We start from the raw sequence: 21,342 nt of genomic DNA on the forward strand, positions 1-21,342 counted from the left end.
ACACCAGAGGAACTGCAGCTTTTGGCACTTCTGCTTTGGCTTTATTTCTGATCCCTGTAGGTTGCCACTCGGGGTCAACTGATGGAAGCCTTATATAACACTAATTTAAAAATCTAAAGACGATACACTCCATTGGTGTCATTTCAAACAGGCAGATAAAACAAAGTGACAAACTATGCTAATGTACGTCGACTGATGAGGTGGGAAGCAGTAACTTGTCAAACTTCCCTCCCGTCATTTCTAACTGCCCCCAGTCTTAAGCAGAAGAGGCAAATGGTCTGCGCTGGCATTCGAAACATCTGTGCAACCAGACTACTGGTGGTAAGGCCCCCAGAGACCTGCCTGCCTGCCTGCACCAGCCTCTTTTGAACTGCAGATCCAAATACTCTGCACTTATTGGAATGGCATGTAGCCGCTACACTCTGAAGGGGGATGCTCTGCTACGCCTTTGATGTCCACCACTGTGTCCAAAGCAGCCGAGCTATTCTCTCTGCTCTCTGTTTTCCATTTAGAACGAGACTGTTCTATTCTGGAGATGGAGTTCTGAAGGGAAACAGACAGGGAGCAGATTAGCATGGTTTAGACACCCTGTGTCATGAGTAGGTAAGACTGTATACTAAGAACCACTTGTTGATAGAGAGTGTAATGAAGCAGGCCGATGTGGTGCATTTTATTGGTACAGACAATAACTTGGAGCATTTACCTGAATATGTATGAGGTCATGGGTTCAATCCCTGGCATCTCCACTGCCCTTTTCCCCCAAACCCCCCCCCCCCGGGGATCAATAAAGGATTGTCATAATAGTGAAGCCTAAATCTGACATTTCATCAGCCTGTGGGTCTTTCTGGATTTTTTTTTAGTGTTATTTCACTCATATTAAACTCAGATGGATGTTTGTGTATCAGAGACTCTGAATATGGGATTCCTCAAGGAAGTATTCTTGGACCGCTTGTGTTTTCATTTTATGCTGATGATGCTAAATTGTACATCTCAGTCTCACTATATCATCCAGGTGCACTGCAAGCTCTCATTGCATGCCTCATGGACATTAATGTATGAAACTTTTTTGAAACCACATGAGGGGAAAGTGAAACACTTCACTTCAACCTTATGCAGCTAGAATGTCTAAACACAGATTAAAATAATATCACAGACTTTGCAGGGATTTAAGACTCTGTTTAAAATGTTCATCCTCCATGTTAAAAGGTAATATAATCATTATTTCATCAATTTCAAAAGTAATATCAAACCCAAATTTTCAGGCCAGTTAGAAAAGAGTGAATGTAACTGCTGCCACCGAGTCCGTGTCAGACGACGTGATTTAAAGCACACTGCGAAAAATGAATTACCTTTGTTTACATTTTATGTGGAAAATTTTCACAGTGCTTAATATGTTTGACAGTTAAAGGACAGCAGCAGGAGTTTTTTGTGTTACAGAACACGACCTCCGCATGTGCAGGACAAAGAGATAATAGGTATGGCTTTGTCCACAGGGGGCACCAACATCAAGACAAAGTGAAAGCTCATAGAGTAGCTTTAATAAATCATAATTTGTTACAATTTTATAATTTTTATATAGATTTTTTTTATCCAATGTTTTAGAGCCTGCTTAGGAAGTATCTCAACTGATTGCTGATAACAGTTCATGTGTCAGAAAATCATGAAATTGATGGACAATTTGAGGTCTTTGATGTCTTAAATCTGCCAAATTGAATGTGATTTTGTTCTTTTTTTTATTGTGTTTTGAATGCGAGTTGTGAATCTATTATTTCGCCTGAATATTTAAACTCATGCATTACTTACAGTCTGCCCCCTGTTATATCTGACTTAATGACCAAATCATCAGAGATTATGTCCTCAGCTGATCTTTGATGATGACTTCATGCACGCTGACAAATCATCCATCACACCAACCAGGTAATGTGATCTTTTTAGTCATCGCCAGTTACATTTTGGTTCCAGTGTTTTGACTTCAAAGGTGACGGATGTCATGAGCTGCGCGGTCTCTTCGCTGCCTCGGGGTTCAGTGAACTGTCACCCGCGCTGAAGCCGCAGCATCCCTGCTTGGTGCGTAATTTGACACAGCGATCTGTCCTTTGAAGCGGACAATAAAACGTCTCACGTGGGCTAATCACATTACGCACCATTTGTCTTTCTTAAGCGAAGTGTTACCGCACCTTCCGCAGCAGCGTTTAATCACAGACTGAGAGCAGGCTGCTGCTGTACACATGTCCACAGGAGAGGCGGACCTCCTGCAACGCGCCTCCGGGTGTCTTCCTCTGCGCCGCGACGCGCCTGTGTGCCCGGTGCGCCTCCGGGGACCACCAAGGTTACTTCAGGTTGTTTCAGGGGTTCCTATTGTTCCCGCATAGAGGCCCTGTTTGCAAAAATTAAAGTGTGTAAAAGCATACATCACTGTGGTTTAATAAGGTTGTTTTTTTTATTTAAATTTGCCATAATGTTCTGTAATTTTTTGAGAGATAAATCTGTGTCATTATGATCAAGTGGCTAATAAACACGTTGATCTCGTCTAAAGGAAAAGGAGAATAATATAGTTTGAGGAGGTTCTACACCGGACTGTTTGGGGAGGACTGGTTGAGAGGGACGAAAGAGTTAACCAGGGGGAGGGCGCCTGCACAGGGGCGTATAGTATAAAACCACCTCAAGAGCGCAAAACAAGAACAGCGTGCGTCTCCGTGAGCCGAACTTTGATGTGCTTTGACTTGTTTCCTCCAGCAGGACTCGTTACAGACGCACGCAAGCCCGCGTCTCCGTTCAGCTGGGCTCACAATCCGCAGCAGAATGGATGAAGACTGTTTCTAACGCGGACTGAACTCCACCGATAAGATTTACTTTTTAACTACCTGTACTTTTTTTTCTCCAAAGGAAGTCTCGCCGAATCACGCGTTGGAAAGCGCAGAATGTGGACGACACAAGATATGCGTAAAGCAACTGGAGACGAAGTGAGGAAACGTGAAGTGTGAGGTTGAGAATGTGGCGGGGGACACCACGGGGCAACTGGACTGCAAGTTTCCTGAGCTTGGAGATCTGAGGGCGCAACAAGAGTGCAAAGAGTTAACGCTGCGCGCTGGGTCAGGTCTGAAGTTCTCAGTATTTATTGGAAGATCGGCGCTTTAACTTTTAGACTTTTTGGTTTAAACTCAAGCTGAATGAAAACTCAGTTGAAGGAGATTGAACTGAATTTTGGACAATCCCACAGTTTACGAAGAAAACCTGGAAATTAATCTACAGCACTTTTTCCAAAGCATCCGTCAGCTCCCTCTCCGACCCTTTTCCCTTCATCTTTGTAATTGTGATTCCCGAAGTGGCTCCGAAGTGGTGTTGCGGCTCCTCGTCCCCGGCGGATCCGGAGATTGGAGTCTCTGCACCGGGAGGAGGCGGAGTCGGAGCTCCGGCCACAGCGCAGGCTCCCAAGAGCGGCCGCGTCAAAAGGATGGTGCGTCTGGCGGCGGAACTGCTGCTGCTCCTGGGACTCCTTCTCCTCACCTTACACATCACGGTGCTGCGCAGCAATCCGCTGCCGCAGGGAAATGTAACTGCGAGCCTGGATCAGGACGCAGCACTTACAGAGGTGAGTGAGCAGATCTGTTAGTACTGAGGGGGCAGAAGGTGATATCTGAGGGGTCTCATTGGGTCACAGATGGGCTTGATAAAACTGAATCAGGTAACATAAAGCCTCCTCCTCTCCCCGGGAACCCTGTGAGTCTGCGGGGACTGTTGACACACACACGGATGTGGTCTCCCCAGGGTGTCCCCCGGGAGAGGCAGGGAGCCGGCAGAGGGACGGAGGATGAGGCAGGGTCAGAGATCAGCCCTCTGCACCACCCGCTCCTCCCTATTGTCGGGGGTTAAATGCTAGCTGCAGGCACTTCTCTGTCATCATGGGCTCATCACTGTCATCCGAGCGCTCAGTTGATGAGGCCGGAGGGTCAGAGGAGAACCCCTGAAGATGCTACCCCTCCCTCCTCCCTCCTCCCTTAGCAAACTACCCCAAAGATGTGTTTACAGAAGAGTGTGGCATCAAACTGACTTTATTCATCCACTTTATTGATTTGACCATCAGGTGAGCAGGCAGGGGCACATGAGGAGATCAGATGGTGATATAAAGTGTTTAAAAGAAGAAAAGTAATACAACATTTTTAGACCTTTACGTTCTTAAAGGGCCGTCTTAATGAAACTTTGTAAGATTTCAGTCCCGTTAAGGAAACATGCCCAAACAGAAGGGAGACACCAGTCAACTCGACACCACTTAAATCAGCTTTAATGGTTTAACTGCTCATTTTAACATCAGCATAAAGCTCCCAGTCTCCAGCAGAGCCTCAAATCCTGACTCGAGGGTTAAGCTGGGTCCAGGATCAACATGCTTCTTAGTGTTCAGCATCCATCAGCTGCTTTTTGATGTATATTTAGCTGCATGCTACTGAAATACTTCCTTCATGGTGATTTATGCTCGCTGGAATGGTGTCCCTTCATAAATTCTTCATTAGGCCTTTGGGGGGTTAAATGAATGGAAAGAATTTGAGAGGATGGTGAGGCTAATTTCTCTTATCTCCACCATCACTGCCATCACTGGGTATATGCAACAGCAGGCCTGTGTTCGGGGGGGATATCAGAGCATGCAAAGCTCAGGAAATATTCCAGGAATTTATCGAATATTTGTCACACGGCCAAATGTTGCAGGATTGGATGAGCAGGATGAGGACAGGGAGGGAGTTTCTCCGAAGGAATTGCAGTAAAAACATGCCGCCCATTCCAACCTCAGCATCCCTGTTGTTCAAATTTACATGAAGATTCCTGTGATGAAAGAGCTGAGCGTTGCTGCTCGTGCCCCATGTGGAGAAAAGCACTGATTTTTTCTTTTTGCTCATGAATGCTCTGACTATGTGAGGATATGCTTCACTGGTCTGCCACTGAAGACGGTGATGTCATCTTTCAGCCGGGCTTGTCACGGCCCAGGGGGTGTATTGTCGCTCCAAAGTGTCATATTGAAAATGGCATTCAGAGAAATACAAATGACAGGATGCAGCTCGTCTGTGCACCTGGAGTGGAGGGAGGCGGCTGTTTGGTCCAAAGCACATGATCATCACTGACCCAGGACAGCAGAGTCACACACTGCGGCTGTGTTAGTCAAACGTGCTGCAACATCACAAAAGACTTGAGGAGAAACTGGCTGCAAATTCAACAACACAAACAAAATACTACAACAAACACAACGACAGAAACGTGCTGTAAATAAAAACATGCTGCAGAATTCAAAAGAAAAACAAACTGCAAACACATAAAGATGCAAAGTCAAAAACAAGTTAACAAGTGCAAAATGCTGCATGTCCTGTCGTCACAACAGAAGTGCTCCAGGCCTGTAGGGGGCGCTGAGTGGAGCTGGGTTTTGGCAGAGTGTCTTGTATCGACCTGTCGGTCCAGAGCTCCTGTGACGGTTCGAGGTGTGAGCAGAAACGGCTTCCAAATGTTTTTTGTTTTCTTTTGTTTTTCCCATATCTTTATTCATAAACAACGTGTGGCCATTACAGGTATGAGTTGGCATATGAAACAGTTACAGGCTAAGCCAAACAAAAACAAAGATAAAATATGCCTCGATGGGGAGCCCTTTTTGAATTTTTCTCGGGGGCACTATGGAGCCATTCGGGCGATCTCATGCCCGAGGCCCATTAAATATCACAAATACGTGCACAGTTTCATGAGGCTCTGAGCACATTTAAGCCTCCAAAAATGTGATTGTTGCGGACAATGAAAGAATGAAAGAGAAAGGAGAAGAAGAAGAATTCCTTCAATTACAATAATAACATTTCATAATTAGTTTCCGAATGTCAAGTGCTCCCAGAGCGGGCAGATTAAGCTACAAGGACTGCTAGCTGCAAGGCTAACTGAGCTAACAAGCTAACAGCAGATACACGTAGCAGCAGGGGTCACTTGAGCAAATTTGTCCGTCAGAAACCAATACACCAAAAAAAACACAATCCAGTTTAAATAAAGAGACTAATGATGTGTGGATTTTTCTTATGGACATGGCTGCACGGTGGTGCAGCGGTTAGTGCTGTCGTCTCACAGCTAGAAGGTTCCTGGTTTGAATCCCGGTTCAGACGTAGCGGGCCTTTCTGTGTGGAGTCTGCATGTTCTCCCCGTGCATGCGTGGGTTCCCTCCGGGTACTCCGGCTTCCTCCCACAGTCTAAAGACATGCTCATTAGGTTCATTGGTGACTCTAAATCGCCGTAGGTGTTAATGTGAGCGAGACAGGTCTCTATATGTCTGTGATTGACTGGCGACCTGTCCAGGTGTATGACCACCTCTCGCCCAGTGACAGCTGGGATAGGCTCAGCCTAATGGATGGATGTTATGGAGATGTGTTTTTTGCGCAGTAGTCAGTGAGGCCCTCAGTGAGTGCCTGCTCTCTCTCTCTATTGTATGTAAAGCTGTTCCTCTTAGCGCCCCCTACAGGCCTGGAGCCAAATTTTAGTTTTGCATGTGTTTTTGACTCTTCTGTATTTGCAGTGTGTTTGCTGTTCATGCATGTCTTTGGCTTTCTGCAACATGTGTTTCTTTTGAGGCACGTTTCTGTTGTTTTTGTTTTGAACCTTTGAATTTGTTTATGAATTTGGATAGGGATAAAATCAGGTTAGTCTTTAGAAAAATCAGGTTTTAGTTCAGCCAAGAAGAAGGCCTCGTACACGTCTCCTCTGAGCTTTCATTGCAGAAAGAACGGTTGTGTATTGTAGATATTGCTCCCATAGAAAGATCATTAGCTGTAATTCATAAAGTGCAAGAACAACGCTCCACTTCTGAGCTCCTCTCCAGCATGAACCCTCTCGGTCTGATCCTTTAAATAAACACATAAACACACCCAGTATGCGGTGTGTGACAGGGGCAGGATAGTTTTCTCCTCCACCTACAGAAGTGTGGTGCTGAAAAGCATCTGGCACAATGTGCACCGCCTTCATTTCCTGCCAGCCTCCCTGGGGGGAAGGACCCCTGAGTTGCTCCCAATTGAAAATGGAGTCATGCCCCTTTAAGCAGCCCTCACAAAGTGAAAAGGGGGGAAGCGGGAAAAGAAGAGGAGATACTGGGGGGGGGGGGGGGGGTAGCTTGTGTGTGCGAGTGTTCATTCATGGCTTTTGAGGGTGGGGGGTGACATCCTGGGAGGCCCACAGATGAACGGAGGAGCGGAGTGTCACTTTTGATCTCCAAATTAAAGCCTGCGGCCGAGATGAGACGAGTGATCGGGCTGTGAAGCAGCTCGCCGTCAGAGAGGAAGTCTGCGGATGCTTTAACTTTTCAGTGATCGCTCCTGTGCAGAGCCGAGGCTGACGCAGAGAAAAATGACACAACAGCATGCTTTCCTTATTAAGTTGTTTTTACACACTGACTCCATTCCTTCCTGATGATTAATGCCCTTGTTGTGAATTCTTTCCATCGTTTTCAACTCTTCTGATTCTCCTAAATCGCTCTCATGAAATCCTGATGCAAACAGAAAATCTGTTATTAGAGCGTGTAAAATTTCATGCTTTGTCCTTCTCACTGCTGAGCTCCCAGATGGAAGTACAGATTTAGTGAAATCTCAGAGCTTACGCTGCAAAGTAACTTAGATTTCCACAGTTTCTAAGCTACAGACCGTTTCCAGCTCAGCTCAGAGGTTTAATCAGCAGCTTGTATTAAGGCGGGCGTGTTTCTACGTTAGGATGTTTTTACTGCAGTGAGAAAATCAGCCGCTGTCCTGTCGGCACGCAGGTGAAGTAACTGAGTCTCAGTGTTAGACTATCTCCAAGGTGTGACTGCTGAAAGGTTACTGTAGGTTCTTGGTGGATGGTCGGTTAGGAGAGGTTAGTAAATGATTTTGAAGTCTTTTTGTCTTTGGCCACATGAAAGAAAAATAAAATCTGAGATGACAAGAATAAAGTCTTAATATGAAGAGAATAAAGTTGTAATATTTAAAGAATAAAGTCGTCATAATACAAGACTGAGTTACAGCCCGTGGTTAGCCTTTGTTTTTATGCTTGTAAATGATGCACAGGAGGCTTAATACAACTTTAGCTGGAGCTATAACTGTGGACACAGCTGGTAGCATGGAAGCATCACATACATGTAGAGAACATGTGAGATCTCCTCGTCTCCTAGGTTTCACTGCAGACTGTGTTACCGTATTACACATAGTAATGCGCATAACATTACACAGCTATATAATACAATACTTTAGTTTAGATTTCACAAATAGGAAATCCTTACATCAGCACCACGTGGTCAGAAGACTCTGAAAAGTGATGTTACTCATTTCAGCGCGGCGGCTCGCTGATCTTCTACGACAGAGTCTTAGGGCCACGTTATAGGAAAAAAAATCAGAGATTACAGGAATGAAGAATTTTCAGGTAAAATCACTTTTCAGATTTAGAAATACTTAAGTATTTCCTATTCGTGAAACCTGTACTAAATATAAAGCTTTAATATAAACGCAGGACACCTTGCATGTTCTCGTGAGGTGCTCTGCTTCCATGCTACTGGGTGTGTTCAATAAATACAGCTGCAGCTAAAGTCGTATTAAGCCTCCTGCAATCATTTAAAGTATAACTTCACAAGAAGCTCCTCGCTCCTCATTTCAGCGCAGTTGGCTGGCTGCTCTTTGGATATATCCTTCAAAGAAACATATAGGCTAACAAAAGGCTAAAATTACTTTTTTCTCATAATGTTACACACTTTGGGCTCTGGGAAATCTTGTTGATCTTTCTCCAAAACTTTCTGACATCTAATCGTCTAAATCTGAAAAATAATCTGCACAAAAACAAGTCAGAACTCACCGACTGATTCCTGTTTTCTGGCAGCAGATTGAAATGACTGTTTGTGGTATCAGAGTAATATCTGGACTGAGGAGCAGCGTGTGTGTCTGCAGGTGAAATATAATCCAAGCGGAGGAGATCAAACACACATGTATGTTTTAATAAAGTGATGAACCTGTGAGCGCCGTGTTGGACCTGCTCCCTCAGCGCAGCTTCATCGCAGCCACTGAGCCACTTCTGAAGGCTGGGAGCAGGACGACGAGGTTATCTCCCGGGCATCTCAAAGACAAAGTGTTTGTGATAAAACCAAAGACGCTCGCAGCCATAATTGTTCGGTTATGGTAAAAAACATCTGTGGTTATAATTCAGAACTGACAGTTTCCTCCGATTTTACGACTGTGAATATAAATACTCATAAAAACTCGCCATCTTATCGACAATAAAACCTCTCCCTCTTATGTGGCGGTTGGAGGAAAAATGCAGAAATCTTCTTCCTCCAGATTAAGTTCAATTTTATAATCATTGTCAATTATCACATTAAGATGTGAAAGTTCTTTAAAATGCGTCATTTCATCAGATCAACTCCATCTGCTGTCTGACGGTCGGGATGTTGCTGGTCGAGTCGGCTCAGTTTGAGGTGTATGTGTGCACATGTTCAGTTAAAGGTCAAATATTGCTGTATGTTGGGCTCAGCGGTTAGATGGCCGGCCCGTGCAGAGGCCACAGTCCTTGATGTGGTGACCGCGGGTTCGACTCCCACCCTCGGCCCTTTGCAGCGTGTCATCCCCACTCTCCCGTTTACCACACTAAGCACTGTCCTCTCTCTAAAAAAAAGGCCAAAAAAATAATTGATTAAATTATGAAAGAGCATTTTCGGAGCTGACTCAGTCGCTCTTCTGGACTGAGCCACATGATGTGATCAGTGCTCAGAGCCAGAATCGCCTCCTCTCTCTGCCAGTGAATAAATGAATGAAACAGGAGTCAGTCTGTGCAGCCGCTGTCCCCTCTGCGGTTCACTTCAAGTTACATGTACATTTATAATCCTTCCTCCCGTGCTGTGCGTGTCCATTTACAGCGCCTATAATGTCCCAGAGTGCACCTTGGCTGGACACAAACAGCTCCACTGGGGGCTTTTATGCCCACCACAATGTGGCTGAGCTGACACTTTGTCTGTGACTGGCCACCGCAGCCGTGCAGCGCTGCTGCCATATTCTCAGGCCTCGGCTCGGCCACAAAAACACTGGGGAGAAGAAATGGGACATGAAGAAAGAAAACAAGCAGCGTGATTGATGGCTCTCTTTGATCTTATTTTCTGCCACCCCAGAACGGATGATTGCCGACTACTTATGGCTGTCTGTCCCATTGAGGAATAATTGTTCCTTCTGTGCATACCTGACAGGGGACATATGCCTCAACTGTCCTTCTGGGACGGATTTACAACCCCCCTGTCAGAGACCAAATGTTTTTCTGTCTGCGAGGAGGCAGATGTAATTATTTTGCTATGTTTGCTTAGGTTTCTCTGTATAGCCTCCGAGCAGGGAAACCATCAGGCTTACATTTCTCCCAGGCAGCACCAGAACCTGCTAAAAATGTCCACATCATATAACACTGCTAAAGCAGCAGCATACTCTGTCAGGTTAAAGTGGAAAAATATACAGTATAAATGTGACTCTGGCTCTGACGCCGGCTGCAGACGGATTATGTTCTGGTTTAAGCTCAGTGTGGAGTCTGTCCCTCTGCTTCAGTGGCTCCTTCTTTCTGTCGTCCAGAGTCCGCCTGTCCACAGGATTTATGACAGAGGTCACGGCCACATGAACCTCTGTCAGCATGAGAGATCAATCTAATGTTACTGCTGAGTGTGCACGCTGTGGAGATGCAGAGTGACACACGGGACCCTCAGACTTAACCCCTTTAAAATCACCATCTTTTAAAGTTTCAAAGGCAGCGGCACATAAAAAAGCTTGTGAGGGAAGAACTTCTCGATGAAAATGCTCATATGAGGACTCATCTGAAAGCAAACATGCTGTAATTTGTGAAAACGTGCTTATTTAAAGTGCAGCTAAAACCCAACTCACAGTGCATCAGCTCAAACATAAAGGATCAATCGTTTCTTTCGTCCTGTGGTCAGTGAAAGTCATCTTCGAGTGGCACTAACAAGGCCGTGTTTCATGTCGCAGCTTTGAAAATCACCACATGTCTTTAACGTCATGTCAGCTGTATCAGTTTAAAATTTTAGAGCTTTGGGTTAAACTTTGAGTGAGCTAGTGAGCTTTTAGTCTTAAGTGTCAGGGCATCCCCGAATCTGATCTGGTGCAAAGCCGATCGAGTGAATTTCACACAAAAGTGGATAAAATATGTCCCATAAACGTTCTAATAATCTTGTGAGTGCATGAATAATGAATACATGATGTTCCTTTCTCTCCTCAGCAGAACAATATAAATGCAAAGAGCAGCTCCTCTGCCCAGCTGGCTCCTGAAGACCGGAGATCTGGTCCAGAACACCGGCTGACCCACCGGCCCTCCACCCTCCCCTGGGCGCAGGGCAGCAACGTGCACAGAGACGGCCCCGGGGCCTTCCTCCTCGACCTGCACAACTTCCCCGACCTCTCCAAAGCGGATATCAATGGACAGAACCCCAACATACAGGTGATCATGTGTGTCTGTGCACCTGCCAGCGTGCTTTGATGCTTTCACTCACTCGTAAGACATGGCTACTCAAGCACACCGGGCAGGAAGAGCAAACAGGAAGAGGGGGCATAGTTTGGTGCACATCACTGCCCCCTTTTTCTCCCCCCTTCCTCTCTCACACTTCCTGGCTGGTAGTGAAGCTTAAGATAGACACTGAGGTCTCCCGTCCGTCATAATGACAGCTGGAAGGCAGACGCTAACCAGCAATGCCTCGCTGCTAACCCATGAGCAGGAAGACGGCAGCAGCTTAGGGAAATGTGCGGCAAACCCTCGCAGATGGCCGAGTAACCGCTGCCATGTTTAAATCATTCTGCTGTCTAATCCAGCGAGGGGGTCTTTCCATTTCTGAGAGCATCAGCGCTAAATCCGAGCAGGAACAAAGTGTATTAACATCTCAAGATGTGGGAAGAGAGCAGAGCAACCAATTGAGCAAGGGCGTGAGGCTGTGGGAGAAGGGGGGGGCGGGAGGAGGGGGGTGTCTTTGATCCTGGGATTCATCTGGCTTTCATGGTCTGGAGGAGGCTGAGGAGCCCTTTGAACTTTGTGTTTAGGTGGAGAGAGCCCGAGAGGTGGGAGGGTGACTGTGGGGCAGGGGTGATGGTCCCCCCTCATCTGGGAGGCACATGTGTGAGGACAGAAAGGGGGAAGGGGCGATACTGTGTGCTGGGGCATCGGAAAGCCACCGACTGCCCCATCCAGTCCGAAAGTACTGTGTTGTTCTCCGTGCTAAATATCAACCGTACATGGAGAGTTCTGATCTTTTAAACTGGGAGGTATGAGATTCTTTTACCTTCACTAGATGAGGGTGTTCCGACACAGAAGCTAAGCTATCGGTGCTTTTCAACAGCAGGAACTTTCCCCAGGAACCTTTTGAGGAACTCAGGATCTAAATTTAGTTCCAGTTCCAGTTCCTGATACCTTTGGTCGAAAAGCACCTCATGTAGCTCTTTGGACCGGGTTTGAGGAAAAATAGTCCCACCTTAAAATAACATTTCACTTTGTAGTTTTTAATATTTTCAGCGCTTCAGCTCACCAGACAACGGCACAACGTCCTTATTCCACAACAGGCCGTGCACAGTATAGGAGCAGTTGTTTTGGTCAGAAAGAGCTGCATCAAGCTCAAACTGTGTCTTATTCTGGTCTGTTCACACTAGTCTGTGGTTTCATCGTCCTTTGTGAAGCGATATCGGCTTCAGACAGCTGTGCCAAGCTGCACTCGATATAAGCATCAACTCTGAGACAGCTCCACGTCTGCAGTAATCATTTTTCTGAGGATTACTTTAAATCGCTGGAGAATAGTCGAGCCTGACTCTGAGGAGCATCGCGTTAGCCAACCGTCAGGAAAGAGAGCGCTGAACAACTCACCAACAACTACAGGAGTACTCCCTGTCTCTCCATCGCCCCGTCGCCCTCTGCTAAACTTATTTCTCTGTGTTCTCTGGTTCATAAAAGTCTCCTCTAACATTTTGTAGGTGGGACTTTTTGAAAGTAAGCTTCGCTTACCAAAGCGGTACATAGTTTAGCTTCCTTAGCGTTCCTCTGGCTAACAAGAACCTCGTACAACCCTTCTACAAAAACTGCCCCTTTAAACACACTTTGTTCTTTCGTACAGGTGACTATCGAAGTGGTGGACGGACTGGAGGGCCACGAGCCAGAGAAAGGCCTCCGGAAAGAGACCAAACCCAGCTGGGCTTCTCCAAACTGGAGAAACTGGTGGCCTCGCTCTTCGTCACCCTCGTCCTCCTCCACCACTCACCAGACAGAGGAGCACGATCGCTCCTACGGGAGCAACAGCGAGGACAGCAACTTCCTCCGGCCGCCTGCTGACTGGGACAGGAGAGGAGGCACCGCGGGAGGAAGCAAGACTCAGAGTGAATATGGTGAGAATGACGAGGACGGGAGGCACATCGCACATGGCAGAATATTTAGCACAGGCTCTTATTTGAGCGCTGGTCTCCAGCGCCTCCGCAGATGGCCATAGTCTGATGTGGAATCTGTAATTTGCAGATTTGCTGATTTAAGCTGTCACCATAATAAGTGCAGTCATCCCAGGCGGGCCTTTGGGAGCCCCTGATTGAAGCCTTTAACACTCTTTTATGAGACGGATTCCTCTGTGGTGCGCAGCTCGCTACGTGACACAGTTTAAACGCCTCGCTACATCAAAGTTCAGCAGCAGGAATGAGGCCAGAAGCGCCGTTTGGCTGCCACACCATTCTCACAACACTCTCCAGAAGTTACCCCACAGATAAATCTGCCGTGGAAGAATTTACACTCGCTGTCGTACGGTGTGCGTCCGGCCCGTGTTGCAGCATGCCCAAACCAACGTGGTGCAGCAGGAATGCGTGTGCTGTGGTAAATGACATTTTATCCACTTGCTCTGCAGCGGTGAGGAAGGCCGTTTTCTAACCTTTTTTAATGTTTCTGGGTCATGGCTGCGGTCAGCGCTCATTCATCCTTTATTTCAACCCCACAAATGGACGAGGAAATATTTTATCATCATTACTGTCCTGGTTTAAAGCTAATAATCATACTTGTGGACAGGCAGAGAGGGTCATCCATCTCAGCACATTCAGCTGTCTCATCTGTGGGCTGAGGGCAGCTTATTATCAAAGTCTCTAAATGCTGAGTTCAGTCTGAGCGACCACCGGCTCCTTGGCCCTCGTTGAAGGGGGAGGGGAGCAGCGCTCGACGGATATCTGGCCTGTATTCATACAAAATGCTCATAATGAGGGGCAGATGGCAGCGGGGGGTGTATAGGAAGGTTTGGACCCCGGCCAGAAATACTTCCATCCCAACATGCCCACATTAATTCCCCTCATTGATGGAGTGCTGCTTTCAAGATGTGGATGTGTGTGTCAGAGTGAAGCAGTGATGGTGGCGGTTGGGCGAGCTGGTGGTCGAGCCTGGTGTTTCCGTGTGTTCCCATCACACTGATCTGCTCGCTGATAATCGGAGTTAAAGAGGATTTCTTGCCGTTTCACTTCCCATTTCCAAACCGCTGAATCACAGAGAGAGAAACTGAAGGGGGTCCACTGTGCCGGGGAAAACTCGAGCCGCAACATCTACGGCTGAGAATTTAAGAAGCGTCAAAAGCTGCAGTTCCTCTGGTGTCCACTTGAGGATGTCTCCAGCAGTGAGTCAGTCCCCATAGAGCCCCATGTTAACTTGATTTTTTAGAGTCACTGTTCATATCTATTTTAGAATGTGAAACATTTAAGATTTCAATGTGAACAGAAAACGATTTTAAAAAGACACACGTGTAGAAACAGCAATAACAAAAGACTTGTTTTCCATAAAACATGGACGCTCTCAGGCGTTGGGATTTTTGATGTGCACAAACTTATGTGCAAATAAGTGACATCTCCATCAGAGACAGGCTAAACTAACCTCCTTAAAAACTCCTTGCCTTATCTGCAACACCTCAGCTGCTGTACGAGCCTTCTGGTCTTGATTGGAGAGAGGCATCTCCCTGCTTTTTCGCCGTCTCTCCACTGCTGCGTGTCGTTGTCCTCCATGGTGTTCTTCTTCTTTAGAATCTCTCCTGGAAATGTGCTTATTACCATGGCAACGCGGATCAATTACGATTTGAGTGTTCAAATACAAGTCGCATGTTTTGGATTCCCATTTAGTACCAGATATTGAAGTTGACCAGTTCCAAATTTAATCATGCAACTTGTTGCTGTTCACACTGATTGGATACAATCTGATCTTTGTGTCACTTAGGGGGAGAAATTGGAATTGGGACAGTTTTAGCTGCAGCCTGAATGCTGCCATAGTTATGCATCATGAGGGGCGTGGCCTCTTTGAGAGACAGGTGGGAGCTGCTAGCTGTCTGATAGCCATCACCTCAGCTAATCAGTAGTTAAACTTCTTCTCCCCGTGTTTGATTTGTTGGAGCCTTTTGGAGATTTTTTTCATGCAAATATTGTTCTCTAGCCTCCGCTGCGTTCCACGAGCTCTCTCAGCCTCTTTAGTCTAATCAATACAAAACTCCCGTCAGCTACCGCTACATATACAATCCCCAGATAATAAATTAGTCACAGGCAAACACTGCAAAGCTTTGATAATGAGTCATACAGTCATACAATACAGTCAATTCTGGCTCCAACGTCGCTGCCGCCAACACGTTGAACCCGAGTCACATCACAGAGGCTACATCCACGGTTTATAATGATGTCCTACGTTTGTCCACATTGCAGATTCCCTGTCGATTTTTTGGACGTTCTTCCCTCTTACCTGGACTTGTGTTAGCGTTAGCATGTTAAACACAGTCTGTACATGTGTGTGTGTGTGTGTGTGTGTGTGTGTGTGTGTGTGTGTGTGCGCAGACTGGCTTGTGTGGTATCTGCTTTGAGGGGCAAAGTCAAAGAGAACTTTGAGCTCCCCCACTTCCCCTTTCATGTCCCCCCCCACTTTTTATTAGTGAGGCATGCTAACAGGCCTGAGTAAGTTCAGCATGTGGCCTGCATCAGAGCTAAGGATCTCCTTCTCTTTCTTTCTCTGATCCAGACTACATGGACGGCGAGGGGGACTGGAGTAACTGGACGGCGTGCAGCGTCACCTGTGGAAACGGGAACCAGAAGAGAACCAGGTCGTGTGGTTACGCCTGCACGGCCACCGAGTCCAGGACCTGTGACATGCCAAACTGCCCAGGTAAGGGCTGGATTCAGGATCACAGAACATAAAGCTCTGGATACTAGAGCAGAGTCTGTAAGGTCATGTGTTGATTTAGCAGTCTTTCATCTTTTAATCCACCTTTCACTGCTCGTTTGTCTCTCTGAAGGAATCGAAGACGCCTTCAAGACAGCAGCGACTGAAGTGAGCCTGTTAGCTGGAACAGATGAGTTCAATGCCACGGAGCTCTTTGGTGTTGGTGAGATTCTGCTGCTCTCGTCTTTCTCCAAACCTCATTTCTTACACTATCAAAGACAGCTCATCCATCTGGCAGCAGTGTTCCCTCACACACTTCGCATTCCTCGCGCTCGGGCTGCGGCCCATTACTGTGCAGAGATGAATATGTGCAGCAAGGCAGGAGGAGTTCAGTGTGCAGCTGCTCCATCTCTCTTTGTGTGTTCTCAATCAACACGGAGAAAACACACCTTCTTACACTTCTAGTTCACCTTCTTATCAATAGAGAGAGACAGAGCACAGTTAAGTCCTGTGCACACCAGAGGAGAAAACAATTATTCGCTCTCCATTAACTTTAAATTTAGGTTCCTGTTTGTCACTTTTGTCTGAAAGCAAACAACAGAAAAATGCCTAAAAGCTGCTGTGTGTTGAGATGCAGGATAAAGACCTTAGTCAGACCAATTCTACACGTGTAAGTGAAGCTATACGAGGCCTGGAGTTGATTTTAGCTGGGTTATATAAAGATCTGACCCGGTGAGTCCATTACAGAGATGTCAAAGTATTTAACGTCTGGCCATTCAGTTGGAAAGGTAAGGAGAAGGGACACCGTGACAGACAGACAAGTTTGTCGACATAACTTTTTCTAACTTGTAGACATAGAGTGCGCAGATAAACGCCTGACACGCTGTTTTCTTGGGTTTTTAGTAGCTATGCACGATATTATCAGCATGTTATCGGTATCGGCAGATATGTCATTTTTCTGCCGATATTTTCCACCGATAATACTACGCGTGATATCAATTCCACTACAGGGGAGACTCGATGTTCCCTGCAGTTTCCCCCCTGCCAGTAGATTGAGCTTACAGAGTATGACACGAGGCACTCTGCCTCTGCTGGCGTGGACATTCATTGTGTTTTTGTTTCCTCCAGACACAGACAGCTGCGAGCGATGGATGAACTGCAAGAGCGACTTCCTGAAGAAGTACATGACCAAGGTGGCGAACGACCTCCCCGGCTGCCCCTGCTCTTACCCAACTGAGGTGGCGTACAGCACGGCGGACGTACACGACCCTTCTACCCGACGAGACTTCCGTTGGAAGGACGCCAGCGGGCCGAAAGAGAAGCTGGAGATCTACAAGCCGACGGCCCGTTACTGCATCCGCTCCATGCTGACGCTGGAGTCCACCACGCTGGCGGCTCAGCACTGCTGCTACGACGACAGCATGAAGCTCATCACTCGCGGCAAAGGAGCCGGCACGCCCAACCTCATCAGCACCGAGTTCTCTGCCGACCTGCACTACAAGGTGGACATCCTGCCCTGGATCATCTGCAAAGGAGACTGGAGCCGCTACAACCAGGCCAGGCCGCCAAACAACGGGCAGAAGTGTCCCGACAACCCGCAGGACGAGGACTACTACAAACAGTTTGAAGAAGCGAGGGAGTTCTAGCCTGCTGGAGAGAGAGAGAGAAACAAACTGCTTAAATATTCAACCTCAGAAATGGTGCTGAAACCATTTTTATTCTGTTTTATGTCAAATAACACGAGAACTTTTCGGCTCTGAGGAACAAGACTTGCTGCTCTTTGAATCAAGAGGATTAAAAACCAACAGAGTCAGAACGCTTCAGGAACTTTTCTGGACTGAAACAAAAACCCGGCACAAAACTTTTTTTTAAACGTTTTTATAAATATGCCTCGAAAAAGCTGCCAGTAATTTTGTCACCAATAATAACTGTGTCAGATTTGGTCACTAAAGGGAGTTTTTATTCTAAAAAGGGAAAATCTTCTTCGAATGTTTAGTTTGTGTCAGTTTTCGTCGCCTTAGATAGCTTTTGTTCGGTGAATCTGAGAGGCCTGTGGTTAAAGAGTAATGAGGGGGGCGGTGGGCAGAGGGAACACGGACATCCTGTTTTGTCATTCACAATATCCCGGCTCTCATGTACGCTTGTGAGTTTATTTAGCATGCACATTTTTTATTTTATTTACAGCTGCGTCCCTTGTGTCTCTGAGGCAGATCATTGTAAAAATCCTTCATTATTTTTGTAAAGTATTTATTAAGTTGTAGCTGTGTCTGAGTTTGTGGTCGTCTGATTCACATTCGGCTGAATGCTAACTTGAGATTCGTCTTTAGCTCAAACTTTTATCCATCTCTCGAGTTAGGATTGAACCGTAATCGAGCGTAAAGAATGTGTGAACTGTACGGAAAGATTTTTGAGATATAAATCTATAAATAAATTTGTAAAAAGCCAACAAATGTGTTGGAACAGAAATCTGTGTGTACGATGTTTATGGGAAATTTCTTTTAAAGCAGCTGGATGTTCAGCTTGAAATAGTAAAAATGCATTTACGATGTCAAAGTTGAGTCTTATTAAGCATCCACAGAAATCTCATGGGAAATTCATAACTATTACAAACTGTGGATTAAAATGTATTTTGCACATTTGGATCGACATCTGCCTGCTAATCTGCAGCAGGGTGCATGTAAGAGTCAAGACGTCGCAGCCCTAAACAGTATGAATGGTAAATGGTGATTTACACAATGCTTTCCTATTCATATCAGAGTTAGCGGTTAGCGTACATATGCAACGTTTGCTTATGATTGCTCTGTAGTGTAGACGCTCAATACCTGCATCAGTCTATAGTAGTGACTGTATATAAAGATGGACGACGCGTCTCCATCTGCTCGCATTGAAGCCAATATACCCCCCTGACGGGCGCTGCCATCTTGCGATGGTGACGTCATTTGAAGCCAGAGTCTGCGCAGTAGAGATCGGTGGGTGGAGCCACCGTAGCCACTTCCACTAACCAAAACACACACTTAACTTATGGAACTTACTTTGTGTCGGTCTGAAGCAGATATTCACGCTTATGGAAAGTTCACTGACTGTAGTGTTAGTGTTAGTTGAGTTTCCTCTCGCCGTTCCTCCTCTACTCTGCTACTCTGGAACAGAACGCTGCAGGAGCCCCATTTGTCCACAGAGCTGTCAATCATGAGGCCACACCCCCTTTTTATAGCATCAAATAACTAATTAAAAGTAAACTTGTCAGAAAAATGAACACTTGGACATAAATCAGCACGATAAGAACTAACTATAATGACAGAAACCAAAATGACAAAAATGTATTTTGATTTTATAGTTTGACCCATGTCCCATCTGTTAACATGGAGGAGGCGGGCTTTATGAGCTATACTGCAGCCAGCCAGCAGGGGGCGATAGAGAGGGTTTGGCTTCCCGTTCAGGGAGCTGTTATGTCGGCCATCTTTTCATACAGTCTATGGTCATATAAGATGCTATCCTTGGGTGGATGCTATCGGTTCACTCGATTTATTGGGTTAAATCAATATTGAAGCTGGACCACGCCCAGTTCAAGAAAAGCTGTAAGAAAATCAAAGGGTGACGCTGTAAAAACAAAGGAAGGCACACAAAGCAATGCAGGGGTGTGTGGTGAGAAAAGGTCTGATCCAGACTGGCTGCTGCTCTGTCTCATAGCTGTGTCCCATTCTGCTGAACAGCCTTCCACCCGGTCTGCAGAGCGTACCAAGGGGAGCGGCCGTGACACTATCTGACAGTTTGTTCTGGATTTGGGTTTCCAGTGGCTTTAAAGGTGAAATTTCAATCAGTTTCATCAGCTGCTATTAGATTTCCCTCCTGCTGTCAGAGGAAATTCATCTGCAGAAAATAATCTCATCAATTAACCTCCTCCAGCAGGCTTAATCCAGCGCACAAGACTTCCATTAGTTCCATCCAGTGTGGCTCTCAGGCGAGGCCTTTTGATGGGATTGTGATATTTCTCCAGGAGGAGGGGAAGGTTCCCTTGAATGCGACTCAAATTCTTTGTCTTTGGCATGCATCCTCACATTCCTGGATAATTTCTCAGTGTACACGTGCACTCACACTCACACACACACTGAAACTGTGGCAAGGACCTCTGACCATTCCCTCTCCGCTGAGTGCTGCAGTCATTGTCACACAGAGAAAGCCATTCATGGCGCTCTCATTCCTGCAGTCCTGTGTGCAGCACAGCTGGCCGGGTGCAGGGCTTGTCTGTGTAACGCAGCAGGTCCGAGCACGTTCCACACCCCTCAGGCGCTACGTGCAACCGCCTAGATGCTTCACTATTCATACTAAATTCCTCCATGTGCATCCCTCGACCCATTTATCCCAAACACAGACTTTTATAAGGATCTATCCCTCAAATACCTGCTTCATCTTTTCAAAAAGAAGATATATTCCTTCCTCTGGTGCTCCCCTCTCCCCTCTCTGTAAAAGCTTCCAGGCTAAGATTACAGTAACCGGCATGGATCGTTATCTTTGCAGGCCGTCTGCAGAACAGGCCATGAAGATCAAAGCGAGGTGTCCGTCTGTATTTTTGAAACATTAGGGTCGAGCTCAAATTGATGACATACCTCCACAACTCTCCCCCGTCACCCCCCCCAGTATCTTCTCTCAAGACAGGCTCCACGTGTCTGGAGAGCAGGCAATTACTCGTACACCCTCCTCGCTTTTCATCTCCCATTTCTCCCCCCCCCCACCCTCCCCTCGCAAAACTTAAAGCCTGTGCCACGATGCAGGTAGAATACAGATACAGAGATTTAAAAGCCGAGTGATACTGGTGTGAAAGTGGACGAGAGGGCAGACAGACTGAGACTACAGAGAGAGAAAGCTCGGCTGCGGGGCGTCACGTTTTTGTGTTTCTATTTCCAGGACGCCACTCTGGTGTGTTTCAAAGGATGCAAAGCACCATATTAGTGGTATATTGTCAAGGATCCGAAAGGGCTCATTAAGCATCACCAAGATATGATTGTTGGTATTTTGCCTCTATTTTTGTTTGGAGAAGGAAGCGATGTCCAACGTGCTCGCGCTGTTTTAGACGCAGTCTGACAGGGCTGCCTCTGGGGTTTCTCAGCACATCTCCACACACCAGCGCTAACTGTGGGAATAAGAAAACAAGAGGAGCTAAAAGGAAGAAAAGAAAGCAGTGGAAACTTGGATGGATTCATGTTG

General features: G+C 46.4%; 1 protein-coding gene across 2 annotated transcripts; it reads left to right on the top strand.

The window, feature by feature from the left end:
- The first annotated feature begins 3,374 nt into the window (after positions 1-3,374).
- On the top strand, positions 3,375-18,621 carry ism1 (isthmin 1). 2 transcript variants are annotated; one of them, XM_069658830.1, is made up of 6 exons: positions 3,375-3,592; positions 11,230-11,448; positions 13,103-13,370; positions 16,000-16,143; positions 16,274-16,363; positions 17,269-18,621. In XM_069658830.1, exons 1-6 carry the CDS (start codon positions 3,455-3,457, stop codon positions 17,784-17,786), a joined length of 1,377 nt encoding a protein of 458 aa, XP_069514931.1. In that variant the 5' UTR covers positions 3,375-3,454; the 3' UTR covers positions 17,787-18,621. The 2 variants fall into 2 exon arrangements, with proteins under 2 accessions (XP_069514931.1, XP_069514932.1); XM_069658831.1 differs by having other exon boundaries at positions 11,233-11,448.
- The last annotated feature ends 2,721 nt before the right edge of the window (positions 18,622-21,342 follow it).

This window comes from Semicossyphus pulcher, unplaced genomic scaffold (assembly GCF_022749685.1).
Source record: "Semicossyphus pulcher isolate SPU_LCO1_2020_fin unplaced genomic scaffold, fSemPul1.0.p SCAF_12, whole genome shotgun sequence".
Taxonomy (NCBI): Eukaryota; Metazoa; Chordata; class Actinopteri; order Labriformes; family Labridae; genus Semicossyphus; species Semicossyphus pulcher.

Bases quoted from the DNA above. Each gene is read 5' to 3' on its own strand.
- ism1 (XM_069658830.1), top strand. From the start codon at position 3,455: ATGGTGCGTCTGGCGGCGGAACTGCTGCTGCTCCTGGGACTCCTTCTC. The intron at 16,144-16,273 runs GTAAGGGCTGGA...GTCTCTCTGAAG, and splicing joins TGACATGCCAAACTGCCCAG to GAATCGAAGACGCCTTCAAG. The intron at 16,364-17,268 runs GTGAGATTCTGC...TGTTTCCTCCAG, and splicing joins CACGGAGCTCTTTGGTGTTG to ACACAGACAGCTGCGAGCGA.